Source organism: Biomphalaria glabrata, chromosome 14, assembly GCF_947242115.1.
Source record: "Biomphalaria glabrata chromosome 14, xgBioGlab47.1, whole genome shotgun sequence".
Classification (NCBI taxonomy): Eukaryota; Metazoa; Mollusca; class Gastropoda; family Planorbidae; genus Biomphalaria; species Biomphalaria glabrata.
This window is the reverse complement of record NC_074724.1, coordinates 20754039-20780683: the sequence shown is the minus strand read 5'-3', so window position 1 is coordinate 20780683 and position 26645 is coordinate 20754039. Positions and strand designations below refer to the sequence as shown.

Here is a 26645-nt window from a genome sequence, read left to right as displayed (position 1 = left end):
TGTTTCAATCTATCTTTGAGAATTGTTGACCTCAAGTAATTCTTCATTAGTTTGAGGCGCGAGAAGCTACTTTCATCAGATTACACAATTATGGCTGATGAATAATGTCGCGCGTAAGATTGGCGTTTTCCATATTGAATGACACCCAAAATGATAATTTTCGTGTATATATTTCAGTATATTTTAAGAACTTTTTCGTATATTTTGCGATTTCGGGAGATTTCCAGGAGCTCCGGATAAATTGACAGGAGGGCGCGGGAAATCTCTTTTAAGTTATAAAATGGTTTAATTTAATAATTTCTACACCTTGAATTAGAGCGGGCCCTATAAAAGTGCGGGTCCTATGAAAGTGCGGGGCTCACTGCGGTCGCATAGGTTGCAGGCGCCTAAGGTCGGCCCTGCAAAATAGCGGCGTATGCTACTCCGCCGGTCGACTAGTGACAATATAAACAGATATTTGAAGTCACGGCCAAAGGTGTTACATGAGAGATAAGATGCGACCGTTTGATGAAAGTGAAAAGAAAAGTAGGAAAGAGGTTGCCAACAGGATACACAAAGACATTTGCATCAGAGCCTATCAAATAAGTCAATAAAGAAATGAAAAGAATTCCCAGATTTTATTTTAAAAAAAGTAAGTAGTAAAGTTCCCCTTTTCAGACCTTGTGATCTATAGGAAAGGTCTTCTGTTTCTTTGGCCAACGCTTAACGAGCAGGATGTTATGTGGCCAGTACAACGACCAACCGCCTTTCCCCGACTTACGTTAGAAGCGCCTAAAAATCCCGAAATTCAAAATCCCAGTCTCTACCGAGATTCGAACACAGAAAAACCAGGTTCGGAAGTCACGTGATTAACCACTCAGCCACCGCGTGCCTTATTTTATATTTTTAAGGGGTTATGAAAGGAGGGGGCGTTCAAATTCAACGTAACAGATACTAGAATTCAAGGGCCAAAGGTATGTATGGGGACGGATTAACTTTAAGTTTTTTCTATTATATGTTAAAAAAAGGTAAGGGTGTAGACAAAATAAATATGTATATGTTACTTAGTGGGGGAGGGGCGGGGTAGGCAATGCTAGTGTTTTAAATGTACCAATTATAATTTGCCTTTGGTAAGCCTATGCTGTTATCCTGTACTTTAATTATTGTAAATTAAAGTATTACTTTTCTAAAGTTAATTTTTAGTACCTACACCAATTACTTAAAAACTCGTCAATTATAAATAATATTGTTATACTTTCACGACTTCAGAGGCTTGTCTAATGAAATTCTGTTATCCAGGTATGTCGGACAGCAATAACCACCGCGGCTGTTGTCACAGCACATCTGGTAGTAGTCGCTTACTTAATGTGTCGAACAAACACCTTTTGGTGTGTTCTGTTGGAAATCAGATAGATCAGGTTAGTCAATGTCACTGGTGGATCCAGTCAATCCACTCGACTGAACCCCCCACCCTCCATCAAGAGGCGGCGGGACGGCCAAATTTTAAAAGAGAAATAACACAATTTCTATACAAATATTTGACTGATGTAACGTAACGTAATACTCATTATTTATATTTTAACACATTTTTTAGACTATGTCGCCCCCTCTACTATGTTGGATGATTTGGTGAGGTGGGGTTGGGGGGGGGGCAATTACATCTACTTCCCTCCCCACCCAAACGCTTATAGTGGAAGTCAGTCGAATTTATATGCAAAAACATAATTTGTGAACAAAATTAGCTGAATCCTATACTCTTAAGCGAGCAATTCTTGTATGTATGTATATATATTTATATATATATATATATAAATTTTATTTCAAAAACGGCTCTAACGATTTTCTTTAAAATTTCAGGGTATTTGCATATTAGTGAGAAAAAAAATTCTCAACTCATTGGCCACATCGGGAAAACTCGAGGTCGACCGTTATATCGGTTTGAAAATGCCTCATTATCGAAAAATTAATTTTGGCTAGAATGTTTTATGAATGAAAATTTTCCATGACGTAAACGGGAAAAACGCTGTTTACGTCACTAGGCTTACCGCAGTATACTAAAATATTTCTTTGCAAACAAGAACGAGTTCTAAAGGATCAATAGACCTAATTAAACATTTGCGCACCATCTTACTGTAGATTGATTTATTATAGAACTATGAAAGAAAAGTAATGAAATTAAATGTGCCGATATATGATTAGTTATTGTGTTTTAAGTGCTTAATAAGTTGTTTACACTTTAATTGTGTAGAGCGGTGTAGATACCTTTTACTTTGTTGTTTATTTTGCTGGTGACCTCCAGCTGTCTCGTTCTGAGGTTGCATGCAACCATGTGCTCTCTTCTATGTCAGCTAAGTCAAGTTTGCGCCATAAGCTGGTCTTTTAAGGGTTTCGGTGTTACGTCGACCACTTTTTAGCTCACCAAAAAAGACTGCCTTTGGCATGCGTTCGTCTGCGATTCGTCTCCTATACAGGATACTGCTCTGTCCAGCGTAACTGTCGGACTTAAAGAATTCCCTCTATACAAAGGCCGCGGATACACATTTGAGACCAAAAGAAAATTTGCTGCCGAGGACAGACGCAGACGCTAAAAGAAAATCTTAATCGAGCATCGCGGACAATGGTTATGCTTGCCCTGGATGTGGCAAGATATGTAGGTCACAGCTGCAATCCTCATTAATTTTCGGACTCTAAGACAAGCCTTATTATTATTATTATTTTGCTGGTGAATTATTACCATGTGTTCATGCTTCAGTGTCTACCTCTCCTGTACCAAAACAAAGGAAATGGTCATAACACAGCTTCTTTACGCCTTACTTGCTCACACTAAACATGATATCCATCTAGCGGTCAACGAGTTTGCGTACACTGCAGCCTCTTTTGATTTAACTATAAACCTCGGTAAAAAGCTTGGAGTTAGGGCCAGGAGAGATCTGAATGGATGGATGTGTAAAAGCAGGCCATAGCACCACTAGGATGGATGGATGGCAAAAGCCGGTATGAACTTCCTATAGTCCGACAGTCAGGCTGGGCAGGGCACGTATCCCGTATGGGTAACGATCATATTGTTTGGCGTAACAGAGGTGCCCCGCGGAAACGTTTCTTTAGAAAACTAATGCCATGATTTAAGTTTAATAAGAAAAAATGCGCCATTTTACTTTGTCACTAAGTGCATGTTTTACCCTATAACGTAGAGAAGTTACATTGCAAAGACTTTCTTCCAAGCCAATAATAGTAAGCCTACAATAGTTTTACGCAAAAGATGGATTGTAAAACTATAAGACGGACGTGAGCTGTGGTTTGTCTAGACTGTAGGAGGACTTAAAAGACTTTAAATTTAATCGACATGTACAATTAGGCCTACAATTAGAACTAACAGAACACTAAAACAACTCTTCAGATTAGTAGTCTTTATCCGATCGTTCATTTTCGTAATTACAAGAATATTCCCAAAATGACTTCGGGTATATAACCTTCCGAAATTATTTAACAGAGCGAGGTTCGGCCACCTGGTACAAAAATATTCTCAAAATGACTTCGGGTATATATCCTTCCTTAACAAATTATTCATCCGAGCGAGGCTCGGTGACCTGATATTATCTATATAATATGAATTTTATTTTATGCCGCTCTCCGTTGACATTGTGTTTGTGCGTATGCATTTGTTGTTAGAATGTAGAGTTATTTCTTTTGGTAAGAAAGTTTACATTGTTGTGTTGGCGTCACTTATTGAATTCAGTGTTCTATTGTGTAATCCTATACTCTTAAGCGAGTAATTCTTGTATGTATGTATGTATGTATATATATTTATATATATATAAATTTTATTTCGAAAACGGCTCTAACGATTTTCTTTAAGATTTCACGGTATGTGCATAATAGTGAGAAAAAAAATCTCAGCTCATTGGTCACATCGGGAAAACTCGCGGTCGACCGTTATATCGGTTTGAAAATAGCTCATTATCGAAAAATTAATTTTGGCTAGAATGTTTTATGAATGAAATTTTCTAAATGACGTCAATGGGAAAAAAAACTTGACACCGCTTACGTCACTAGGCTCACAGCAGTACACTAAGACATTTCTTCGCAAACAAGAAAAAGTTTTAATGATTCAATTGGCGTAATTAAACATTTGCGCACCATCTTATTGTACATTGATCCATTATGAAACTATGGAAGAAAAATAATGAAATTTAATATCTTAATGTATAATTAGTTATTGTGTTTTAAAGGCTTTATAAATTGTTTACACTTTAATTGCGTACACCCGTAGGTAGCTTTTACTTTGTTATTATTTTGCTGGTGAATTATTGCAATGTGTTTAAGCTTCGAAGTCTACTGTCCCATACCATAACATAGGAAATGGTCATAACACAGCTTATCTATGCCTTACTTGCACAACCAGGGCCGGCCCTAACATTTGCGGGGCCCTATTTGAAATGGATTGCGCGCGGACCAGTAAGGGTAGGGATAAGGATAATAAGTGAAAATAAAATTTTGTATTAGAAAATAAATTCGTATTTGCATTACATTTTTATTAAATGAAAGCTGACGACGCCGTTTTTTTATATCACGCGTAGGACTGGCGTTTACCATATTGATTGACACCCCAAAATGACAATTTTGTCTTTTTAAGGAAATTTTTATAAATTTCAGGAGATTTCTAAGAGCTCCTTGAAAACAAGGAGACCACGGGAACCCTGTTATAAATTATAATGGTTTTATTTAATAATTTACACCTAGAATTAGCGCGGGGCTTTTGAACCTTCGGAGTCCACCACTGTGACAGCATAGGCCTAAGGCTGGCCCTGATGATATCCAGCTCGCGGTCAACGAATTTTCATCACGCTGCTGCTTTTTTTGGTTAACCTATAAACCTTGGTAAAACAGAAGTCATGTTCCAGAAGTCACCCAATAAAACCTACTCAGCCCAAAGATCACCGCGCATAGACATCACATTATCTGGGAAGCATAGTATCAAATGACGCATTGCTTTAAAGAGAGGTTGATAAGTATGGGGGACGAACATATTTTTGGCAATCTTTTATTTTAGTAAGCTGAAAGGTTGTCGGAGTAACAGAGATGCCTCACAATAACGCTTCTTTAATAATACTAACGCGATGTTTTTAAGTCTCTTAGGAAAAAATGCGCGATTTTATTTTGTTACTAGGTGCACGTTTTACACTATAACGTTGAGATTTTGCATCACTTATTGATTCTTAATAAAGCCATAATAATAAGGCTTGTCTTCGAGTCCGAAAAATTAATAAGGAAATTCAATATTTCCCGTGGCTGCGCAGCCCCAGCTGTGACCTACATATTTTGCCATATTCAGAGCAAGCACATCCATTGTCCGCAGGTGGTCGATTTAGATTTTCTGTTCGCCGTCTGCGTTTTTCCTCGGCAGCAGATTATCTTTTGGTTTTAAATGTGTATCCCGCGGCCTTCGTGAGTGACCTTGATTACCTTTTAGCTCACAAAAAAAAAGACTGACTTTGGCATACGTTCGTCTTCCATACGGGATACTTGCCCTACCCAGTGCAACTGTCGGACCATAAGAAGTCCCTCAATACTGTCCATACTGGCGTTGGCAAGGACATCGCTGTTTGTAGTGCGGTCCTGCCACCGTATGTCCATGATGGAGCATCTTTGGTGAAAGCACTCAAGAAGTCTTAGTTGTTTTCTGTAAAGTGTCCATGTCTCAGAGCCATAATGAATATATTAATTGCAATATTAAACGTCAGAAAGTAACCATTTTAGAAGTTGCACTGCAAAGACTTTCTTCCAAGCCTATAATAGCCCAATAGTTTTACGTGAAAGAAGCAATGTAAAACGTTAAGACGTGAGCTGTGGTTTTCTATAGGCCTACTGTTGGGGGGACTTTCTATTCTTATCATCATATACGATTACATTGAGAACTGACAGAACGAAAAAGCAACTCTTCGGATTGAGTCTTTACCCGATCGTTCATTTTTGTAATTGCAACAATATTCCCAAAATGACTTCGGGTATATATCCTTCCTTAACAAATTATTCATCCGAGCGAGGCTCGGTCACCTGATATTATTAAGTTTATAAGTGTATCATTATTTAAGCTAACACTCTCCTTCTGATAGGTTGGCCGAGTGTGAAAGGAGGAAGGACGATTGCATTACTGTCCTCTCCACCCAAACCTTTTGAGTGGGGGGGGGGGGACCAAGACAGCTCGTTCACTGACATTTCGTTCACCGACAAATTGTTCACAGACAAATCATTCACTGGATAGTAACATATATTGTTAATATTAATACATAAGTTTTAATGTAAACAAATTAAACAAGCGACGAGAATAAATAATATTAATGGTCAATCCCATAATCACAATCTACTTTTATTTTCGTGGCAAACTATAAAAAAATATGAAAGGAACATTCGCCATGTTTGACCTAGATGTAACTCCAATCCAATAGATTCGTTATACTCAAATTAAGGTCAACAGGCTGCGGGTTATATTTGGCGAGCTAGCAATAATTATTAAATGAAGGGAGGAATCTGACATGATTAATCACTCCCTCTCCCCTTTCCCGACAAGAACCTTACTCTTAAAACACAATAGTCAAATATGGCGAAAGAGTATATTTAATTGCACATGAATTTGTCCTTGTTATGTAAAAAAAAAAAAAAAAAAACTTTGTTTAGAAACATTTAGAATTCATAAGAGATGTTTCGGTATAAGAGTAACAACTGAGATGAGTTCTGAAACCAAATATTGTTTTCCTACTTGCCTTTTCCCAACCTTTACTCAATCTGAGCTTTTTATCTTATCTTATATAATACAGACGTTACTTCAAAAAAGAAGATGATTACGTCCTACGCGTCATGCATTTAGTCATGCATATTAACCAATGACTTAAATTCTGCCAAGTCACTGGTTTTCCTGGCTAGCTCAGGCAACCCATTCCATGGGTTTTCTATTGTGGGACTCTAACTTACAATTTCTCCTCCCTCTTCAGGGCCGGTGTTAAGTGTGTCAAGTCACGGGTCACATTTTTAAGGAGGCCCCTAAACTTTGTCAAAAGCTTTAATAAAAATCCACTAATAAAGATTAGGCTATTAATTAGTACTAATATATTAAACATGCCAAATTATAAAAGAAAGAGAGATCTTGTAAATTTAACTTTTTTTCCCGTTGTATAATAAAATAAATATATTCATATTTGAGTCATATAAAATGCAATTTTAAGGGATCACGCAACGTAGTCAATCCTGAGCTACTAATGCTACTGTTACGAGCACACTATAAGCAGACACTTGTAACCATGACAATATTGCCAACTGTATATTTCAAATATTGTTCGGTAAAAAACCGAAAGCAAAATCGAAACAAAGAAAAAGTAAAGTTGCTGACCCGTCAAAATATGGATTCTTTATCTATTGTGGCGGCTCTTTTCTTGCTGAGGCTCCTCGGTGGAATTTTGTGACTCGTTTTTGCTTTATTTTTTTTTTATTATAATTCAGATTTTAATGTTATAACTATCAAGCGGGTTTTGAGGTTATCTTCCCTCTTTAATAAAACAAAAATTAAAGCTAACCACAGTCACCGAATTCCATGAGCATAGCTAAGAGGGGTTGAGCTTAAACTCCGCGTTCAGAGTTTTTGACATTAAAAACACTTTTCTAAATCAAAACTAAAGCAAGCAACAGTCACCGAATTCTATGAGCGTAGCCACGATGGGTTTTGAGTTTAACCTCCTCCCTCTAGAGGCTTCTAAGTTTAAACCCCCTCCAGGGGTTTCTCAGTTTAAACCCAGTTAGAGCTAGAGGGTTTTTGACGTTAAAAACCCCTCTTCAATATAAAACTAAACCTACAATCAACAAATTGTATGAGCGTTTTTTAGTTTTAAACCCCCAACAGATGGTTTTGACGATTAAACTCCCCCTGTTAAAGAAAAAAATCTGAAGCAAACAACAATCACCAAATTCCATGATCATAGCAAACAAAGTTTTGAGGTTACCCCCCCCCCTCCTCTGTTTTTTTTTTCCAATATAAGAAAAAGCAAAGCTGCAATTACCAAATTTCATGAGCGTAGCCTATAAAGGCTTTTCGGTTTCTCTTCCCCTCTAATAGAAAAATAAAGCGAAACAATAGTTACCATTTTCTACCCATTCAATTCTCTTTTCCGGACCGACTTCACACCTATCTGTGTCACCACCAGGTTTATAACACTGTCCCCTCCTTAGATCAGTCCGTCCCGGACAGCATCAATCTCATGACCTGGGATGTGAAGTTTCATCGCTGCAGGTTGGGGTCGATCGGTGGGGGTGACAGTGTGCTTGCCTCTTGAGCTAGACGAAGCCATCCACGTCGCATTCAGCAAATGTCGCTTTCGTCTTCTCCAGCTGACCTTCACCTGGTTGCACTGACGTCGTGGTTGCATCGCCTTGCACTTTGGACTCATCAAACGTCGCCTTCTCCTCCCGATGACCTTCATCTTGTTGCAGTGACGTCGTGGTTCCATCCCCATGCACCTTGCACTCAGCAAACGTCGATTTCTTCTGTCATTCACTACTGAGGGCAGCCACTTAACACATGGGGAGGGATATGATCTAAGGACTGGGGGTCACCAAGATCGTTGGTCTAATAGGTTGCTTCGTAGGGCTTTCAAGAGAAGGGCTTTGGGAATGGGTTTCAGGTCCACAGGAGGGGAAATAGTAGCACACATCATCTTCAGGCTTGTCCGGAGGACATACTAGTGGGGCAAGTTGGCAGACTCCACATGCGAAGGTCCCTCATCTTCGGCATCAGGCTCCAGTTGACTTCTTTGACCAACATCAGGGCTTCTCACTCTAGTCTCGTCAGCAGAAGAGTCGTCTGTTGAGTTCAGACCCCGTCGATGACTTTCAACTTGCAGGTGTCTATTAACTGCTGCATCAGGCTTCGTTGCATTCTTCTGAACACCATCAGGATCTCTCTCTCTCTGGTCTGGGCAGCTCTGGTCTGTTGGGTGCAGACGTTGCCGATGGGTTTCTTGGAGTTGGCGTTCTCCCTGCAAAGCTTTTGACCACACTATGCCCTCGTCAAACGTTGACCACCAGAAATGAGTTTCTATTATAAAGAAAAGCCAGAACAGTATCCCCATACAAAAACAATAACAAAAAGCAAAAACAAAACAAACAAGATAACAAAAGGAGTTTGTGTTCAACACAAACTTAAAAGCGACTCCAATGTCCGCCCATGGATCTCGTTTATCAGACAGACTGGGACCAAAAAAAAACAACTCTAACTCGTTTTAAAGCATATAATAAGCGAGTCCTTCTTTTCTTGTAGTAACACCAGGACCTGACACAGAGCTTCTTTTGTTTTGGTTCTAAATTATTTTCTAATGAAAATGAAGGTTTTTTCTTTCCTACTTTAGAGATTTAGCTTAGAATACAAAGAATATTCCTTAATGATGCCTGTCTGGTCCTGTGGTATGCGCTCCGCGCTGTCTTCTTAAGCGTCTCCTATTAGAACCTTACCCGACCCCATTCATGCTGAGGTTTGGGCTACGATGTAAAAATATGAATTATTAATGGCCATTTTTTACTGATAAAAGAGTATCGCGAAGAAAGAGCCAAGAATTAATTGAAGATCGAGATCTAGATCTTTAACTAGATCTACTCTAAATCTTCATATAAAACTCTGACTCTATAGCCTAACAAAGACTCTAGATCTTTAACTAGATCTACTCTAAATCTTCATATAAAACTCTGACTCTATAGCCTAACAAAGACTCTAGATCTTAAACTCTAAATAGATCTAGAATAAATATAATGTAGGCTAGAATTATAACAAAATCTCATCTAGAATTTCAGATGGTTTTGAAAGTGCCAATCTCTCTTTCAAGCCTCAATTAAGAAGCCTATTGCTTCGATAAAGTGTTTGAATCTACAATTTAATTATAAATATAAAATTATAAAACTAAAGATCGAAATAATTACAGACCTTCCTTCCTCTTGTGCTAGCAATTAAAATGTAGTCAAACTGTAAATGTCATTAACTTTGACATACTCTCCTCTCAACAGCAACAGAATCCATATGTACTGACCTATGAACAAAACTACCGACTTTCCCCACTGAACACTAACGACATAAACTGTGCGAGGCATGGAGTCAAGTGCCAGTATACAGAACACGAGTTTCGGGTTTGTTTGTTGTTGTTGTTTTTTTAAATCATTGTATTGTCATCTTGTTTACTCGACTAAAACAGAAAAGTAGTGTTATGTTTGCAGTTGTCTGTAAAGAAAGTGTTTAGTGGTTTGGAAAGTTACATTTAAGATATTATAATTTTAATTGAGGTGATGACACAAAATACCCAACACCCTCACTCCAAACCCCTAACCTTAGCCGCCTGCTATACAATTCCGATACTCCTTCGCGACAAAAGGGAAGAGCTATTAAATGAGAACTCTTCATTAGATATCACTCTCCTCTTTCAAATATATATTTACTAGTATGACACACCGGCTTCGCCCTTCGATTTGTTCCCAGACTAATAGGCTATAGGCCCTATATTGTTTATTTTGGCCGGAATCTCGCCTTTTTTCCCCCACTTCCAATAAAACGTCCGTATTGGACCATTAACGCACTCTTAACATACTTTTTAACACGTGCATTCTAGTATCAGCCTCACTCCCAAAAAACGTGTTCAATAAATACTCCTCCCCAAAGACACACTTCATAAAGCAAGTGATGGAGAACATTTCCAGTTCAAAATGCTCAAATTCTGTGTTGTCACATTTGGATCATTTCTCTACAGAAAGCAACTCAAATGACTGTACCAAAGGCCAACGTGACATCGGCATGCACTGAACTATTTAGATCTGACTTGTACAACATAAAAAACAGACATTTTGATGGTTCTAAAGTTGTGTTTCGTAAAGCTAAACCAATAGCAGCAAGGTATACATTCTCTATCTTCTATATTCATCTTAGCTTGCTTTGTATTGATATGAAGATCTAATATTGGATCACTTTTGTTGATGGAGATATGCGAAAATCATTTCGCACTGACTTTAGTGACTGATTTTTTGCTCTGATTTTGTTTATTTTAGGTGAGATTTTAATACCAAACCATCACTTGCCCCAGTGCAGCCAAGGGGGTTTTGAGTTTAAAACCCCTATCAGGGGGTTTGCAGTTAAATTGCCCTCGTCTATAAAACAAAACAAACAAAAATAATGCAAACGACAATCCCCAAATTCCAAGAGCATAGCTAAGGAAGATTTTAATTTTTAAATCACCTCCTAAATTTACTATAAAACCCCCTCTTCAATATAAAAAACCAAATTACACACTGAGAAGGCTATGAGCGTAGCCGAAGGGGTTTTGAGTTTAAATCCCCCTTCAGCGGCGTTTAAAGCTAAAAAATACCTCTTCAATATAAAAAAAAAAGCAAATTACGCACTCAAAAATCTTTAAGCGTAACCAAAGGGGTTTTGAGTTTAAACCACCCTTCATCGGGGTTTGATGCTAAAAATACCTCTTCAATATAAAAAAATTAAAATTACACACTTAAATTCTTTGAGCTTAGCCAAGCCAAAGAGGAGTTTTAATTTAAACCCCCTTCTCCAGATGGCTTTTTTTAGTTTAAAACCCCTCCAGATGTTTTTGAATTTAAAATCCCCCTACAATATTATTCTAAAGCAAACTACACTCACCAAACTCAGGTGTACCTCAAGGAACAGTCTTGGGTCCACTACTATTTTTAATTTACATAAATGATTTACCAAATTGCATTACTTCAGGAACAAAAGTCAGATTATTTGCAGACGATTGCATAATATATAGAACAATAAAAACAACACAAGACACAGATATTTTACAAAGAGAATTAGATGAATTACAGAAATGGGAATCAAATTGGAGCATGTCTTTCCACCCAGAAAAATGTCAGTTGTTAAGAGTAACAAAAAAACTAAAACAAATTAATTCCACTTATCTTATTCATGGCAAACCAGTAACACAGACTAAAAACGCAAAATACCTAGGAGTTATAATAAATGAAAAACTGTCATGGAATCCACATATTGATGAAACTACAAAAAAATCAAACAAAGCATTAGGATTTATTAAAAGAAATTTCTATAAATCAAATAAGAACATAAAACTAAAATGTTATTTAACCTTGGTTAGGCCAATAATAGAATATGCATCCTCTGTTTGGGACCCCTCAACTCAAGAAAACATTAAGAAACTAGAACAGACACAAAATAGAGCAGTGCGATTCATAACAAACGAATATTCACATTTGACTAGAGTAACACCTTTAGTAAAATCACTAAATTTAGAAAGCCTTCAGGACAGAAGGCTCAAAAGTAAAGTAGCAATAATACATAAAACACTGAACCATAATCTTCAAATACAAAAACAAAATTTAATAAAATACTCTGAAAGACACAAAGATAAAGGCACATTCCTCGTCCCATATGCTAGGACAAATTTGTACAAATACTCCTTCTTCCCTAGTGCTATTAGAGCATGGAATGGGTTGCCTGAGCTAGCGAGGAAAACCAGTGACTTGGCAGAATTTAAGTCATTGGTTAATATGCATGACTAAATGCATGACGCGTATGACGTAATCATCTTCTTTTTTGAAGTAACGTCTGTATTATATAAGATAAGATAAGAATTCTATGAGCGTAGCTAAATGGGGTTTTGAATTTGTTTAAAAAAAAAAACACAGATTTTTCAGTTTAGAACGCCACAAGAGATGATTTTTGCGATAAAATTTCCCTTTTCGATATAAAATCTAAAGCAAACTACAGTCACCTAATTCCAAGAGCGAAGCCAAGAGAGGTTACAAAAGTTCTACAAGTGGCTGGACTCCATTAATAAAGTGCAGTGAATGGTCATCTGCTTAAATTGAAAAAGACTAAATGTGGCTAAACAAAGATGGTTAAGACGGACTTTAGGAGTCAGTTATAGAGATCGGGTCTCAATCAAGGAAATCCTATGCCGAACTGGGAGTCGACCCCTTGGTAAGGTTGTGACAGAGCATCGCATGATATTTGGGGACATGTATTCCTACAAAATGAATTACGCTTAATAAGAGTTGCAATGACATGGAGGCCATTAAGAGGAAATCGCAAAAAGGAACATCTTAGTACAACTTCACGCCACACTTTCATAGAGGTCCTCAGAGCAGGTGGAAAGAGGCTTCAGACATTGCCAGTGACAGTTTTTTGTGGAAACAGCTTGCCGCCCATTGAGCCGAACGGCGCGGGAGGATTTAAGTCAGTCATTGTGAACAATTCACTACGTCTGTGGATTCATCCATTGGGATGCTAATATTGGATGTGGAGGAAGATATCATATTTACCTGATTGATAATATCAGCAGACATGTCCATTTTTGTCTTGGCAATTCTGAGAGCCACCAAATAAAAAGCTTCTAGGGCTGCTATGTTTTAATCATGCTACTTGTCAACCGAGTCAAGTCGGAATCTCTTGACTTTATCCGCCTTCCAAACTAAAATAATGGATGTCCTTAGCAACAAAGTTCGGAGGTTTGTTCGGCGTCATACATATGGCGTAGAGTACTTAATTACAAATGACGCATTTATCACCCCATTTTTTATTTTATTTTATTGATGTTTATAGATCGTTTCATAATTTGTGTAGTAATAATGTATGTAATCTAACTAATGTTCCTAAACTATAATGCTATGTGCAAATCTGCTTTTCACAACACGTTAAAAACATTAAAAAGACTTCCGATGACAACTAGTCATAGTAAAACAACAATTTTCCGACGCTCTTATGCACCCCTGGCAACCCACAGGTTGAGAACCCCTGGTTTAGACAAATATTTCGTTCACTTCATTTCCTTGTCAATTAGATCTTAGTTTTTCCTTGAAAATAAGAATAATATTTGTGTGTAGTGCTCTCCCTTTTGCTTTATTTGTTTCCGCTGAGACGTGTAAATAATGTAGTGTCTCTGTCCACAAGTTTTTCTTTTTGTTACCTACGCCCTACGGAATGCACCCACTAGACATGTTCATGTGGATAACTAAGTGAAACAACAGGGGCAATTCAATTACTAAAATGGTTTTATGTGACCACCTGAAGGTGACAATATTTTTCTGGCTTGTCTAGATTAGGAGGTAATTCCTAATAATGTTAGAAGATTTCTAACTTGTAGAATGTTTCTTATATCCTATACTCGTAAGCGAGCAATTCTTGTAGGCTATGTATGTGTATAAATATATATAATATCAGGTGACCGAGCCTCGCTCGGATGAATTATTTGTTAAGGAAGGATATATACCCGAAGTCATTTAGGGAATAGTACCAGGTGGCCGAGCCTCGATCGGTTAAATAATTTCTTAAGGAAGGTTATATACCCGAAGTCATTTGGGAAATATTTTTGTAATTACAATAATGAACGATCAGATAAAGACTACAAATCTGACGAGTTGCTTTAGTGTTCTGTTAGTTCTAAATGTCATTGTACATGGCGATTAAATATAAAGTCTCTTAAGTCCTCCTACAGTCTAGACAAACCACAGCTCACGTCCGTCTTATAGTTTTACAATGCATCTTTTGCGTAAAACTATTGTAGGCCTACTATTATTGGCTTGGAAGAAAGTCTTTGCAGTGTAACTTCTTAGATGGTTACGTTCAGACATTTAATTATGGAATTGGTATATTCATTATGTCTTTAGTACGAAACATCAAGTGACGCAAATCTCTACGTTATATGGTAAAACAGGCACTTTGTGACAAAGTAAAATGGCGCATTTTTTATTAATAGACTTAAATCATTGCATTATTTTTCCAAAGAAACGTTTCCGTGGGACATCTCTGTTACGCCGAACAATATGTTCGTCCCCCATACGGGATACGTGCCCTGCCCAGCCTGACTGTCGGACTATAAGAAGTTCATACCGGCTTTTGCCATCCATTTATCCCAGAGGTGCTACAGCCCGTGGAGGGATATGGCCTACTTTTACACATCCCTCCATTCAGATCTCTCGTCGGTCTTCCATCACCACGCCCTAACCCCAAGCTTTTTACCGAGGTTTATAGTTAAATAAAAAGAGGCTGCAGCGTACGCAAACTCGTTCACCGCTAGCTAGATATCATGTTCAGTGTGAGCAAGTAAGGCGTAGAAAAGCTGTGCTATGAACCTTTCCTTTGTTTTGGTAAGCATAACCATTGTCCGCCGGTGGTCGGTTAAGATTTTCTTTTCGCGTCTGCGTCTGTCCTCGGCAGCAGATTTTCTTTTAATCTAAAATGTGTATCCGCGGCCTTTGTATAGAGGGAAATCTTAAAGTCCGACAGTTACGCTGGACAGAGCGGTATCCTGCATGGGAGACGAATGTCATACGAACGCATGCCAAAGGCAGTCTTTTTTTTGGTGAGCTAAAAAAGTGGTCGACTTAAAACCGAAACGCATAAAAGACCAGCTAAGGAGCCAACTTGCCTTAGCTGACATAGAAGAGAGCACCTGGTTGCATGCGGCTTCAGAACGAGACAGCTCGAGATCACCAGCAAAATAAACAACAAGTAAAAGGTATCTACACCGCTCTACGCAATTAAAATGTAAACAATTTTTAAAGCACTTAAAACACAATAACTAATCATACATCGGCACATTTAAGTCTACTTTTGGCTTACCTCGCGATCATGGGCGTAGCCAGAGGGGGGGGGGTTGGGGTTCAAACCCCCCTTCCGAAATGAAATCCCCCCCCCCGAAGGGGGGGAGTTTGAATTTAGTGACTGCTTTTTTGCTTTGATTTTGTTTATTTTAGTTGAGATTTTAATACTAAACCATCACTTGCCCCAGCACAACCAAAGGGGTTTTGAGTTTAAAACCCCCTACCAGGGGGGTTCGAGTTTAAAAACCCCTACCAGGGGGGTTCGAGTTTAAACCCCCTACCAGAGGGTTTCGAGTTTAAAAACCCCTACCAGGGGTTTTGACTTTTAAACCCTCTACGTTGGGTTTTTGCAGTTAACTCCCCCTCTACTACAAAAGAAAACAAAACAAAAAATGCAAACGAAAATCCCTTAATTCCAAGAGCACAGTTAAGGAAGATTTTGATTTTAAAACCCAATCTAAAATTTACGATAAACCCCCTCTTCAATATAAAAAAAAAGCTAATTACGCACTCAAAATGTTATGAGCGTAGCTAAATGGGTTTTGACTCAGTTTTGAGTTTAAACCCCACTTCAGCGGGGTTTGATTGTAAAAAATACCTCTTTAATAATAAAAACAAAGCAAATTATACACTCAAAATGTTATGAGTGTAGTCAAAGGGGTTTTGAGTTTAAACTCCCCTCCAGTGGAGTTTGAAGCTAAAAAGTACCTCTACAATATAAATAAAAGCAAATTACTCACTCTAAAATCTATGAGCGTAGCCAAAGGGGTTTTGAGTTTAACACCCCGCCAGGGGGGTTTGAAGCTAAAAAATACATCTTCAATGTAAGAAAAAAAGTAAATTACGCAATCAAAATGCTATGAGCGTTGCCAAAAGGGGTTTTGGGTTTAAGCCCCCATTCAGAGGGGTTAGATGCTAAAAATACCTCTTCAATATAAAAAAAAGCAAATTACACACTAAAATTATTTGAGCGTATCCAATCCAATCGGGGATTTTGAGTTTAAACCCCTCTTCTACAGATGGCCTTTTTTTAAAGTTTAAAACCCCTCCAGATGGTTTCGAGTTTAAGATCCCCCTACAGAGCATTTTGAGGTGGAAAACCCCCAACAGATTATTTTGACGATAAAACTTCTCTTTTCGATATAAAATCTAAAGCAAACTACAGTCACTTAATTCCAAGAGCGTATTCAAGAGAGGTTACACATTTTTACCAGTGGCAGGGCTCTATTAATAAACTGCAGTGAATAGTCATCTGCCGAAATTGAAAAACACTAAATATGGCTCAACAAAGATGGCTAAGACAGATTTTAGAGTCAGTTATAGAGATCGGGTGTAAATCAAGGAAATCCTATGCCGAACTGGGAGTTGACCCCTTAGTAAGATTGTGAGAGAGCGACGCATGAGGTTTGCGGGACATGTTCTCCAACAAAATGAATTACGCATAAGAAGAGTTGCAATGATATCCTAGTACAACTTGACGCCACTCATTCATGGAGGTCCTCATGGCAGGTGGGAAGAGGCTTCAGACATTACCAGTGACAGATTTTTATGGAAACTGCTTGACGTCAAATGCTCCGAACGGCGCGGGAGGATCTAAGTCAGTAAGAATATCACATTAGGTTTTTGAAATAAAACTTTTTAATAGCAGGAAAATGCAGTGTAGATACCTCAGAATATGCATTTTGTTGGCTTTCAATACCAGAAATAGCGATTGGCGGCGTGGCTTCGCCCCGCGCTGGGGGAGCTCCTAGCGCCCCCCCAGACCCCCTTGATAGTAATGGCGGGTAATCTACAATTTTATGGAAACAGCTTAACAGCAAATGCGCCGAACGTCGCGGGAGGGTCTAAGTCAGTAAGAATAGCACATTAGGTTTTTGAAATAGAACTTTTTAATAGCAGGAAAATGCACTGTAGATACCTCAGAATATGCATTTTGTTGGTTTTCAATATCAGAAATAGTGCTTGGCGGCGGGGCTTCGCCCCGCGCTGGGGGGAGCTCCTAGCGCTCCCCCAGACCCCTTCGCTAGTATTGTAGGGGAATCTACAATTTTTTCACTAACTCATGGAAGAACCTATTCTAGGGGACAATAAACGTCTACCGAAAGAATGAAGGGTCAGAATGTAATAAAGATTATGTACACACACACACACACATAAATACATATAATTTTTTTTTCGCGGGGGGGGGGGTGGGGCGGGTGGGGAGAAAAAATCCCCCCCCCCCCAAACTCCCCACCCCCGAAAAAAAATTGTGGCTACGCCCATGCTCGCGATTGTCTCAACGTCTACTTTTGGCTTACCTCGCTATTGTCACAACGTCTACTTTTGGCTTACCTCGCTATTGTCTCAACGTCTACTTTTGATCTACCTCGCGATTGTCTCAACGTCTACTTTTGGCTTACCTCGCGATTGTCTCAACGTCTACTTTTGATCTACCTCGCTATTGTCTCAACGTCTACTTTTGGTCTACCTCGCAATTGTCTCAACGTCTACTTTTGGTCTACCTCGCAATTGTCTCAACGTCTACTTTTGGCTTACCTCGCGATAGTCTCAAAGTCTACTTTTGATCTACCTCGCGATTGTCACAACGTCTACTTTTGGTCTACCTCGCGATTGTCACAACGTCTACTTTTGATCTACCTCGCGATAGTCTCAAAGTCTACTTTTGATCTACCTCGCGATTGTCTTAACGTCTACTTTTGATCTACCTCGCGATTGTCTCAACGTCTACTTTTGGCTTACCTCGCGATTGTCTCAAAGTCTACTTTTTGTCTACCTCGCGATTGTCTCAACGTCTACTTTTGATCTACCTCGCGATTGTCACAACGTCTACTTTTGATCTACCTCGCGATTGTCTCAACGTCTACTTTTGATCTACCTCGCGATTGTCTCAAAGTCTACTTTTGGTCTACCTCGCTATTGTCTCAACGTCTACTTTTGGCTTACCTCGCGATTGTCACAACGTCTACTTTTGGCTTACCTCGCGATTGTCTCAACGTCTACTTTTGGCTTACCTCGCGATTGTCACAACGTCTACTTTTGGCTTACCTCGCGATTGTCTCAACGTGAACTTTTGGTCTACCTCGCGATGGTCACAACGTCTACTTTTGGTCTACCTCGCGATTGTCACAACGTCTAATTTTGGTCTACCTCGCAATTGTCTCAACGTCTACTTTTGGTCTACCTCGCAATTGTCACAACGTCTACTTTTGGCTTACCTCGCGATTGTCTCAACGTGAACTTTTGGTCTACCTCGCGATGGTCACAACGTCTACTTTTGGTCTACCTCGCGATTGTCTCAACGTGAACTTTTGGTCTACCTCGCGATGGTCACAACGTCTACTTTTGGTCTACCTCGCGATTGTCACAACGTCTACTTTTGGTCTACCTCGCGATTGTCACAACGTCTACTTTTGGTCTACCTCGCAATTGTCCACTATCGCCTTCAACATGTTTAAAATATGTTCATAGATGCACAGTAGTAACCCGAAAGTATATCCTTTCGTTTTCAAAACTAAACATGAATAAGACAAGCAGTATCAATATTATATGACTGATTAACTCAATGATCTAAACATCTCTTTAACTGTCGTACTGATTAGCATGAGATTTCGTACGCAGGTTCCTTTTTACACTAAGGCGCTTTCTAAGAACCGGTTTAGACATTTTTTAGCCTGGTCACTTCTATTCGCGAAAAAATCTCTAGATTTCACTCCCCATTGGTCTCTGACAGACAGCATGCTACACTACCTGCAAGAAAAACATTAAGTTCTATAACATCTGTTCAGAACCTTTAAAATTAGTTTGTCATTTCAATTCTCATGTCTATGTTTGTAATTTTATCACAGCGCCTTGAGCCTAGATTATGTTTGTTAAGAGTGCTCTGAACATTAAATTATTATTATTTAATTTTAAGTATTTCCCCAAAAGGTCGCAGTCTATACAGGACTTAAAAAATATTAAAATCTTTAGAAAAATATCACACAAATTCCGTATTTTTAAAGCTTTTTTTTCTTTTTTCCTAAGTCTATTCAAGAGGGGTCAAGTAAACGATTACAATTAATAAAACCAAATTATCAAAAATACATTTAAAAGGGGAATGGAAATGTGGTAGGGGCCTTCGGAAAATATTTGTTTTCTCTAGGTCTGAAACTGGTGGTATGAAGACATGTATCCGGTGTCTAATACCGTACATTGCTTGGTTTCAAATGAAAGGTTGAACACAAACAACTAACCAAAGGGGGGGGGGGTGGGATTCACAGTCGAAATATAAAATAGAGTGAATTGAGAAGTCAAATAGTTGTTGTTGGAGGTTGGGGGGGGGGTGTGATGGAGCGGATAAGTAAAAGTGATATTAGAATTAACGGGCCCAAAATAGGAGTGCGAGCATTATGAAGCGGGTCTTTCCAAATCAAGTAAAAAGTCTATGTTGGAGTAATTATGATGCTCAGCTTAAACAAAAATGTGGGTTCCAGAGAGCTAAATGAGAGAGAAAGAGAAGGAAAGAGAGGGCGGGCCGTAGAATTTCATTGTAAAACATTAATTCACGGTCTCAAAAAAGTATGTTGATAGTTTAAAATATGGCCAGTTTATTCGACCATAATAGACTGGGAACAAAACAATGGGCTCAACCGGTGTGTACAGCTAGTCATATATATATATGTGTGTCTTATTTACCACTGACTGACTGATCAAGAGATCTCTTAAACTTGCTAAGGGATTCGCGTGAAATTTCTCAACCTTTCAATTAATCAAGAAACGCTTTTGTACCTAAGCGAACTGATCACTCCATATGTCCCTCAGAGAGCCTTGCGCTCCATGCACTCTAGTGGTGCCACTTTTCTTCCTCAGAATGTACGGGATTATTCACATACCTTTTGAATTATCAGATATGTTTTCGGGAATAGGAGTTGTTCTTTTATATTCAAATGCTCTCTAATTCAAATGCTATAATGAATGTAGTTTGGAAGTGGGTGGCGGCATTAAAAAGGGTCATATAAATTATTACAATTAATTAAAGTTTTGATGAGTAGAAATTGTATGTAGGATTAACTTTTAATTGTAGGTGGATAGGCGGGGGGGGGGGGAAGGGGAATAGTAGAATTGACAAACCTACGGCCTAAAGGTCGGGGGGGGGGGATTAAAAAAAGTCCATTCCAATTCAAGAAAAAAATCTACGTCAGATAACACTAGATGCGGAGAGTAAAAAAAAAAGAGGGTGTTCCGGAGAGAGAGAAAAAAAGAAAGAGATAGATCGGGCTGGTTCAATGAAACAGATACTAGAGTTCACAGGCTAGAAAGTTTCTTAGGGACATTGTTAAAATGTGGACACTGTTTTTTACAAGTTAAAAAAAAAGAAGGGGATGTTACTGTAAAAAAAAAAAACAAATAAATATCCTGTGAACAATCTACGGGCGTATCCGGTGTGTAATGCTTGAAAATGTATACATAAAAGCCATTTTAGTAACTACATTATTTAAGTTCATTTAATAACTCAAATGCGTAACCACAAGTTTTGATAAAAAATGTATGCCTATTGTATATTCATAAGAATAAACCATTTTTCAAGTTTTTTTTTTATTTAATTACTAAGCTCACTAATTACTGACTGTGTCTGACTGTCTGTACATCTTTTGTGAACGCTGTTTTTCACATACCCAATCCCGGATCAAGTTGAAATTTTGCACAATAATTTCTTGTACTTGACAAAACAAGAATTAATTTTTTAAATGTAATTAATAAGTTAATTAATTATTGGTAATTAATTAATTTGTTTGGTATTGAATAAGGGAAAGAAATCGTATTTTACAGATATGGCGGTATAAGTTGAATTACTCCCCTTTATGCTTTGTGTAGAGAATTAGGTCGTCGCTTAAAAGTCTGAAACTAATATAGTTAGCTATAAAACATATGGTTGTAATTCTGATTTGTAACTCTATGATGCACACTGACATCTCGTTTTTACCACACAAAAAATGCAATGCTAAGAATTTGAGATGAATGTTGACATTAAAGAAGAAGCAACGGAGTTCCACCCAAGTCTGGAGCTGATGCAGAAGCTTTGCTAAAGACACTGTTCTATGCTTTGTGTTTATGATGTCATGTTAATAAAGACCTGCATTCGTTGAGTTACCTCCATTAGACTATTACATAGGTGTCAGAAGTGGGATTATAGACGACAGCCAGAGGAGGTAGGATTCGATTGGCATGTTTGAAACAACTAGACCAACTCTTAATTAAAGAGCTAAAACAGGAACCTCGTTACCGAGGTCTGAAGCTTGATGGTAGCAAGGAGACGCTTACAGCTTGTCTCAGGCAAGCCCTGATGGGTGAAGAAAAAAGGTATGGAGACCTATCTATTTGAAATTGAATCGGAGATCGTAGAGCTTTTTTAGTTTAGGAACGCACTGTAATAGACTGACTTTAAACGCGACATTTTCTAGTGACGACATAGGCATTGAGTTAAGAGATTATTATTGTAGACTTTTAGGACAGTTACTGCTAGAATGGATAACATCGTTTTAGTAACTGACTCGACTATGACCCATTCTGTAATAAAGTTCGTTATTCTATTTCTTCTCGAGTTACTTTTTGTGACGTGATGTATGTCTTAGCAATAGAACTCGCATCAGTAGTACACTCTGCAAGATACCCAAGCATCTAGGATTAATAAAGTACTGTAGAAATATATCAAGTACAACTTATACATACACCCGTTAAACTTGAAGGTTCTTGACTTGTATGTATGCTACATCTTTGTTCACGAACGTCATGTATGTAGCGATGGCGGCCTTTTTGTGATTAGCTTTGGTATATTGTAGGAGGAAAAACTTTTGTCTTCTATCTAGTAACTAGTTGTAGCGTACACCACGGGAAATGTCATTTCTCTATTATGTCAGCGCCACATTCCGTGTGGACATCACAACCACGGGACACTGATAGAACGGTGGGGTGGCTTGTTACAACTGGGCTATCGGATCTTTTAGGTTCAACCTTTCGGCCGTTACATTGAATGCCTTGATTCCCAGATTCCGAGAGTAACCCTTGTTTCACTACCCTTTGTTTCCTTGTCCGCCTCTACTAGGGCGTCACGTTGAGGCCGAGGGAAATGCAATCGTTCGTCCGTAATTTACAGATTTTATTGACACTTTCGATTACACTTTCAGGATGACCTTCAAGTGTGAGCAGAGAATATATCAGAATGGTCAGCAACAGCCCACACCATCAGACATCAGCTCTAGATACCGTCCTGTCCATCCACTTTTTTTCCGCAATATATCCAGCCAGATGTGGAGAAATCCGGACAGAAAGCCACAACTTCCACAGTTGACTTGCCGAGGAAGTTACCATTAGATGAATGAAGATTTGTTACTGGAGAATGGGAAGCATGAACGCAGACATACATTAAAAAAAACACTTACATATATATATGGCTACGTAGACAACAGAAATGAATTAAGACAACATAATTTGCATGGAACTACCTAGAAATAAAATTGTACTAAGAACTAATTGTTAAATCCTTTTTTCACCTCGTATACATAACACCACAGGATCAATTACAATGTAGTTTTTATGGCGAACTTACCGGGAAGCCTAATATTTATTGTCCAATTGGAGATATTTAGATTTATGCGATCAATTTCATTAATAGATGAAAGACAATCCAAAGAATAGGTACATTTAGAATAGACCTTAGCTTTAAGTAAATAAGTAATAGTAGTCGACCGGCGGCGTAGCATACGTCGCTATTTTGCAGGGCCTGCCTTAGGCCACTGCAACCTATACGACCGCAGTGGGCCCCGCACTTTCATAGGACCCGCGCTAATTCTAGGTGTATAAGTTATTAAATTCAACCATTTTATAACTTATAACAGATTTCCCGCGACCTCCTGTCGATTTACCAGGAGCTCCTGGAAATCTCCTGAAATTACAAAATATACGAAAAAGTCCTGGAAATATCCCGAAATTATTAAAATCTTTTGAAAACTCATACTTATCTCCTGAAACATATAGACAAAAAATGGGGTGTCATTCAATATGGAAAACACCAATCCTACGAGCGATAAAAAAAAACGGCATTATGCAATACCCGTAATTGTGGAATCTAGTTGTGAGCAGGTCAGGAGGCGCTGAGTGAGGCCTTTTCTCTGCTCAACATTAAATTTTATAACAGTAGGCAGATGTTAGCGCTACTGGGTGGGTTCCATCTGTGACACCTCAGTCGCCTAAGTAACCAGACATACTAACCTAAACTAAATGAAAGCACCAACGAAACTTTCCTTGAAATTAAATAAGACAAAATGAAACTTTATTTACATAAAAATAAATCAATTATAAAATATAATATATACACTAACCACTACAACTGAACCCAGCAATTAACTAAAACCCTCTAAATCTACGCCACTACAAACACCAACAAACTAACCAAACCAACTATCTAACACAAACTGATCAAACCAACTATCTAACTAAATCACTACAACTACTACACTAGACCTAGATCTACACAAACACACTACAATAAACTAGTCTAGATCTAAAATATTCTACTACTACAACCAACCCATAACTAAAACTAAAACAAGAACACCTTAGACTAGTACCTTACTATTAGTATTCACTAAGAACATATTAAAAACCACAAAGTCTAAGCCGACTAAGGCAATACTAGTACAGAAACAAAATAACACTAGATCTACAGTATTGTTACAACATTTAAAGGAGGCAACTCAACGAGGTATGGGAACAAAGACAATACAAAGTTTAATCAACATAGATCACCCAAAAAACAAGAACCGTTCCAATCTCAATCTTCTCGCACTTCCTCTTCCTCTCTCCCCATTCATTTTAGTCCATCCTCGTGCGCTGGTGCGCAACCATACAGTCACTACAGAACATGGTCATTACAGTATTTTCTACAGCAGCAGCTTAAAGCAGCAATATTAGATACAGCAGCATGTATTTCAGCATCTATATTCAGCAGAGTAATACAGCAGCATGTATTTCAGCATCTATATTCAGCAGAGTAATACAGCAGCATGTATTTCAGCATCTATATTCAGCAGAGTAATACAGCAGCATGTATTTCAGCATCTATATTCAGCAGAGTAATACAGCAGCATGTATTTCAGCATCTATATTCAGCAGAGTAATACAGCAGCATGTATTTCAGCATCTATATTCAGCAGAGTAATACAGCAGCATGTATTTCAGCATCTATATTCAGCAGAGTAATACAGCAGCATGTATTTCAGCATCTATATTCAGCAGAGTAATACAGCAGCATGTATTTCAGCATCTATATTCAGCAGAGTAATACAGCAGCATGTATTTCAGCATCTATATTCAGCAGAGTAATACAGCAGCATGTATTTCAGCATCTATATTCAGCAGAGTAATACAGCAGCATGTATTTCAGCATCTATATTCAGCAGAGTAATACAGCAGCATGTATTTCAGCATCTATATTCAGCAGAGTAATACAGCAGCATGTATTTCAGCATCTATATTCAGCAGAGTAATACAGCAGCATGTATTTCAGCAGTAACAATAGCGTGCAATACATAAATGCAAAACTATAAATACAAAATCATATATTCTACTAGATCTAGAGCATGAACAACATATTCATATCAGGCTAAGCTGGGCGCCGCCCTTTTGAATACAGCATGTTGGGAACAACTGTCAACTCTTTTGAAAAATATTCCAAAAAACTAAATTAAGATATATCTAGCATATTTACACATAGTGTGACATAGATCTAGTAAAAGAAAATATAAAATATTTCTACACTTACAGGCCATCCCAGGTACAGAAATATAGAAATGATTAAATAAGTATTAGCCAGATCACTAAGATTATCAACTGTCACACTGACCGCAGGTCAACTCTACAGGATGTAACATGGATTTAACTATTTATACTACCCGCCCTAACCCATATAACAAAAAGCGGAAGTACAAATATTTATTCTGGCACTAGCCTATAAAAAATAGAATACTTAAAAATAGTTCTAACCTATACAACGAAAATACGTATAAAAATAGCTCTGGGAGCGCATGCTCACATAGTGAAAGAAGCTTGTCGCTCCTCAAACTAATGAAGACATACTTGAGGTCAACAATTCTCGTAGATAGATTGAAACATTTGGTAATTCTTGCCATTCTATGTAGGAAATAAAATGTGTATGATATACTGTATGACTTAGCTACACGCAAGGCTCGTAAAGTAGTTCTGTACATAGTAAAGAATGAATAAAATGCAAAGACGAATTTATTTTCTAATACAAACTCTTAAATTTCACTTAAATGTCAATGGTTAAGTTTGGCCCTGCTATTTAGTGACGGGTGAATACAGAGTAGATTACTTGTTCTCCTCCCCCCTCCCCTTTTTTTTTCGCAGACCACTAAAATTACGTGAAGTAGAAATACAAAAGAGTGATCTTTCCATGACTTTTTGGTCACAACGGTTAAGTCTGCTACTTAGTGATGGGTGAATACTACTTGTTCTCCCCCCCCTCTTTTTTTTCGTAGGGTCACTCTAGTTCGTCCAACTTGCAGAAAAAAAGAGTGATCTTTCCTTTACTTCTTCTTGCGTGTCCAAACTCTTGAGCCATGAAGAGAATTATATATATATAGATAAACAAGATTACAAAGAGAGTTTGGTATCACAGCAACTCAGAGTTGGCCCCACTGGCGTAGCTAGCCATGTGCGAGTGATGTGGGCCGCACGGGGCATCAAATGGTGGGGGGCATCAAACAAAGGATAAATTTTCTCAATAAAATCCACGCATTGTGCATACATGAACAAAGACAAACTACTGAATTAAAAATTATAGAAACTCTAGAGACATTGACTAGAGCAGATGAAAACTCTACTAGAGCTGAAACAGGTGGATTGTTAGTTGCTATGCTGTTTTCTTTTTTTCACCTACCTTGGGTTTTTGACCCCTGTATTAACTGAATTAAGGACGCGTAAATGTACCTTAAAAAACAAGAGATTGTCAATTCGAGACTGCGCACCTAAACGTAAAAGATTTAAATTAT

The 26645-nt window shown here is 38.2% G+C and overlaps 1 protein-coding gene across 1 annotated transcript; it reads left to right on the top strand.

Moving 5' to 3' along the window:
- Nucleotides 1-1280: 1280 nt before the first annotated feature.
- On the top strand, nucleotides 1281-23102 carry LOC106070755 (uncharacterized). The gene is made up of 4 exons (XM_056011400.1): nucleotides 1281-1397; nucleotides 10021-10140; nucleotides 10755-10897; nucleotides 22761-23102. The coding sequence occupies exons 1-4, from the start codon at nucleotides 1281-1283 to the stop codon at nucleotides 22945-22947; spliced, it is 567 nt and encodes a 188-aa protein (XP_055867375.1). The 3' UTR covers nucleotides 22948-23102.
- The last annotated feature ends 3543 nt before the right edge of the window (nucleotides 23103-26645 follow it).

Excerpts from the sequence above, each read along its gene's own strand:
- LOC106070755 (XM_056011400.1), top strand. The coding sequence starts at position 1,281 with ATGTCGGACAGCAATAACCACCGCGGCTGTTGTCACAGCACATCTGGT. Across the intron at positions 10,141-10,754 it reads ATACAGAACACGAGTTTCGG|AAAGCAACTCAAATGACTGT; the intron begins GTTTGTTTGTTG and ends ATTTCTCTACAG. Across the intron at positions 10,898-22,760 it reads GCTAAACCAATAGCAGCAAG|GATGACCTTCAAGTGTGAGC; the intron begins GTATACATTCTC and ends TTACACTTTCAG.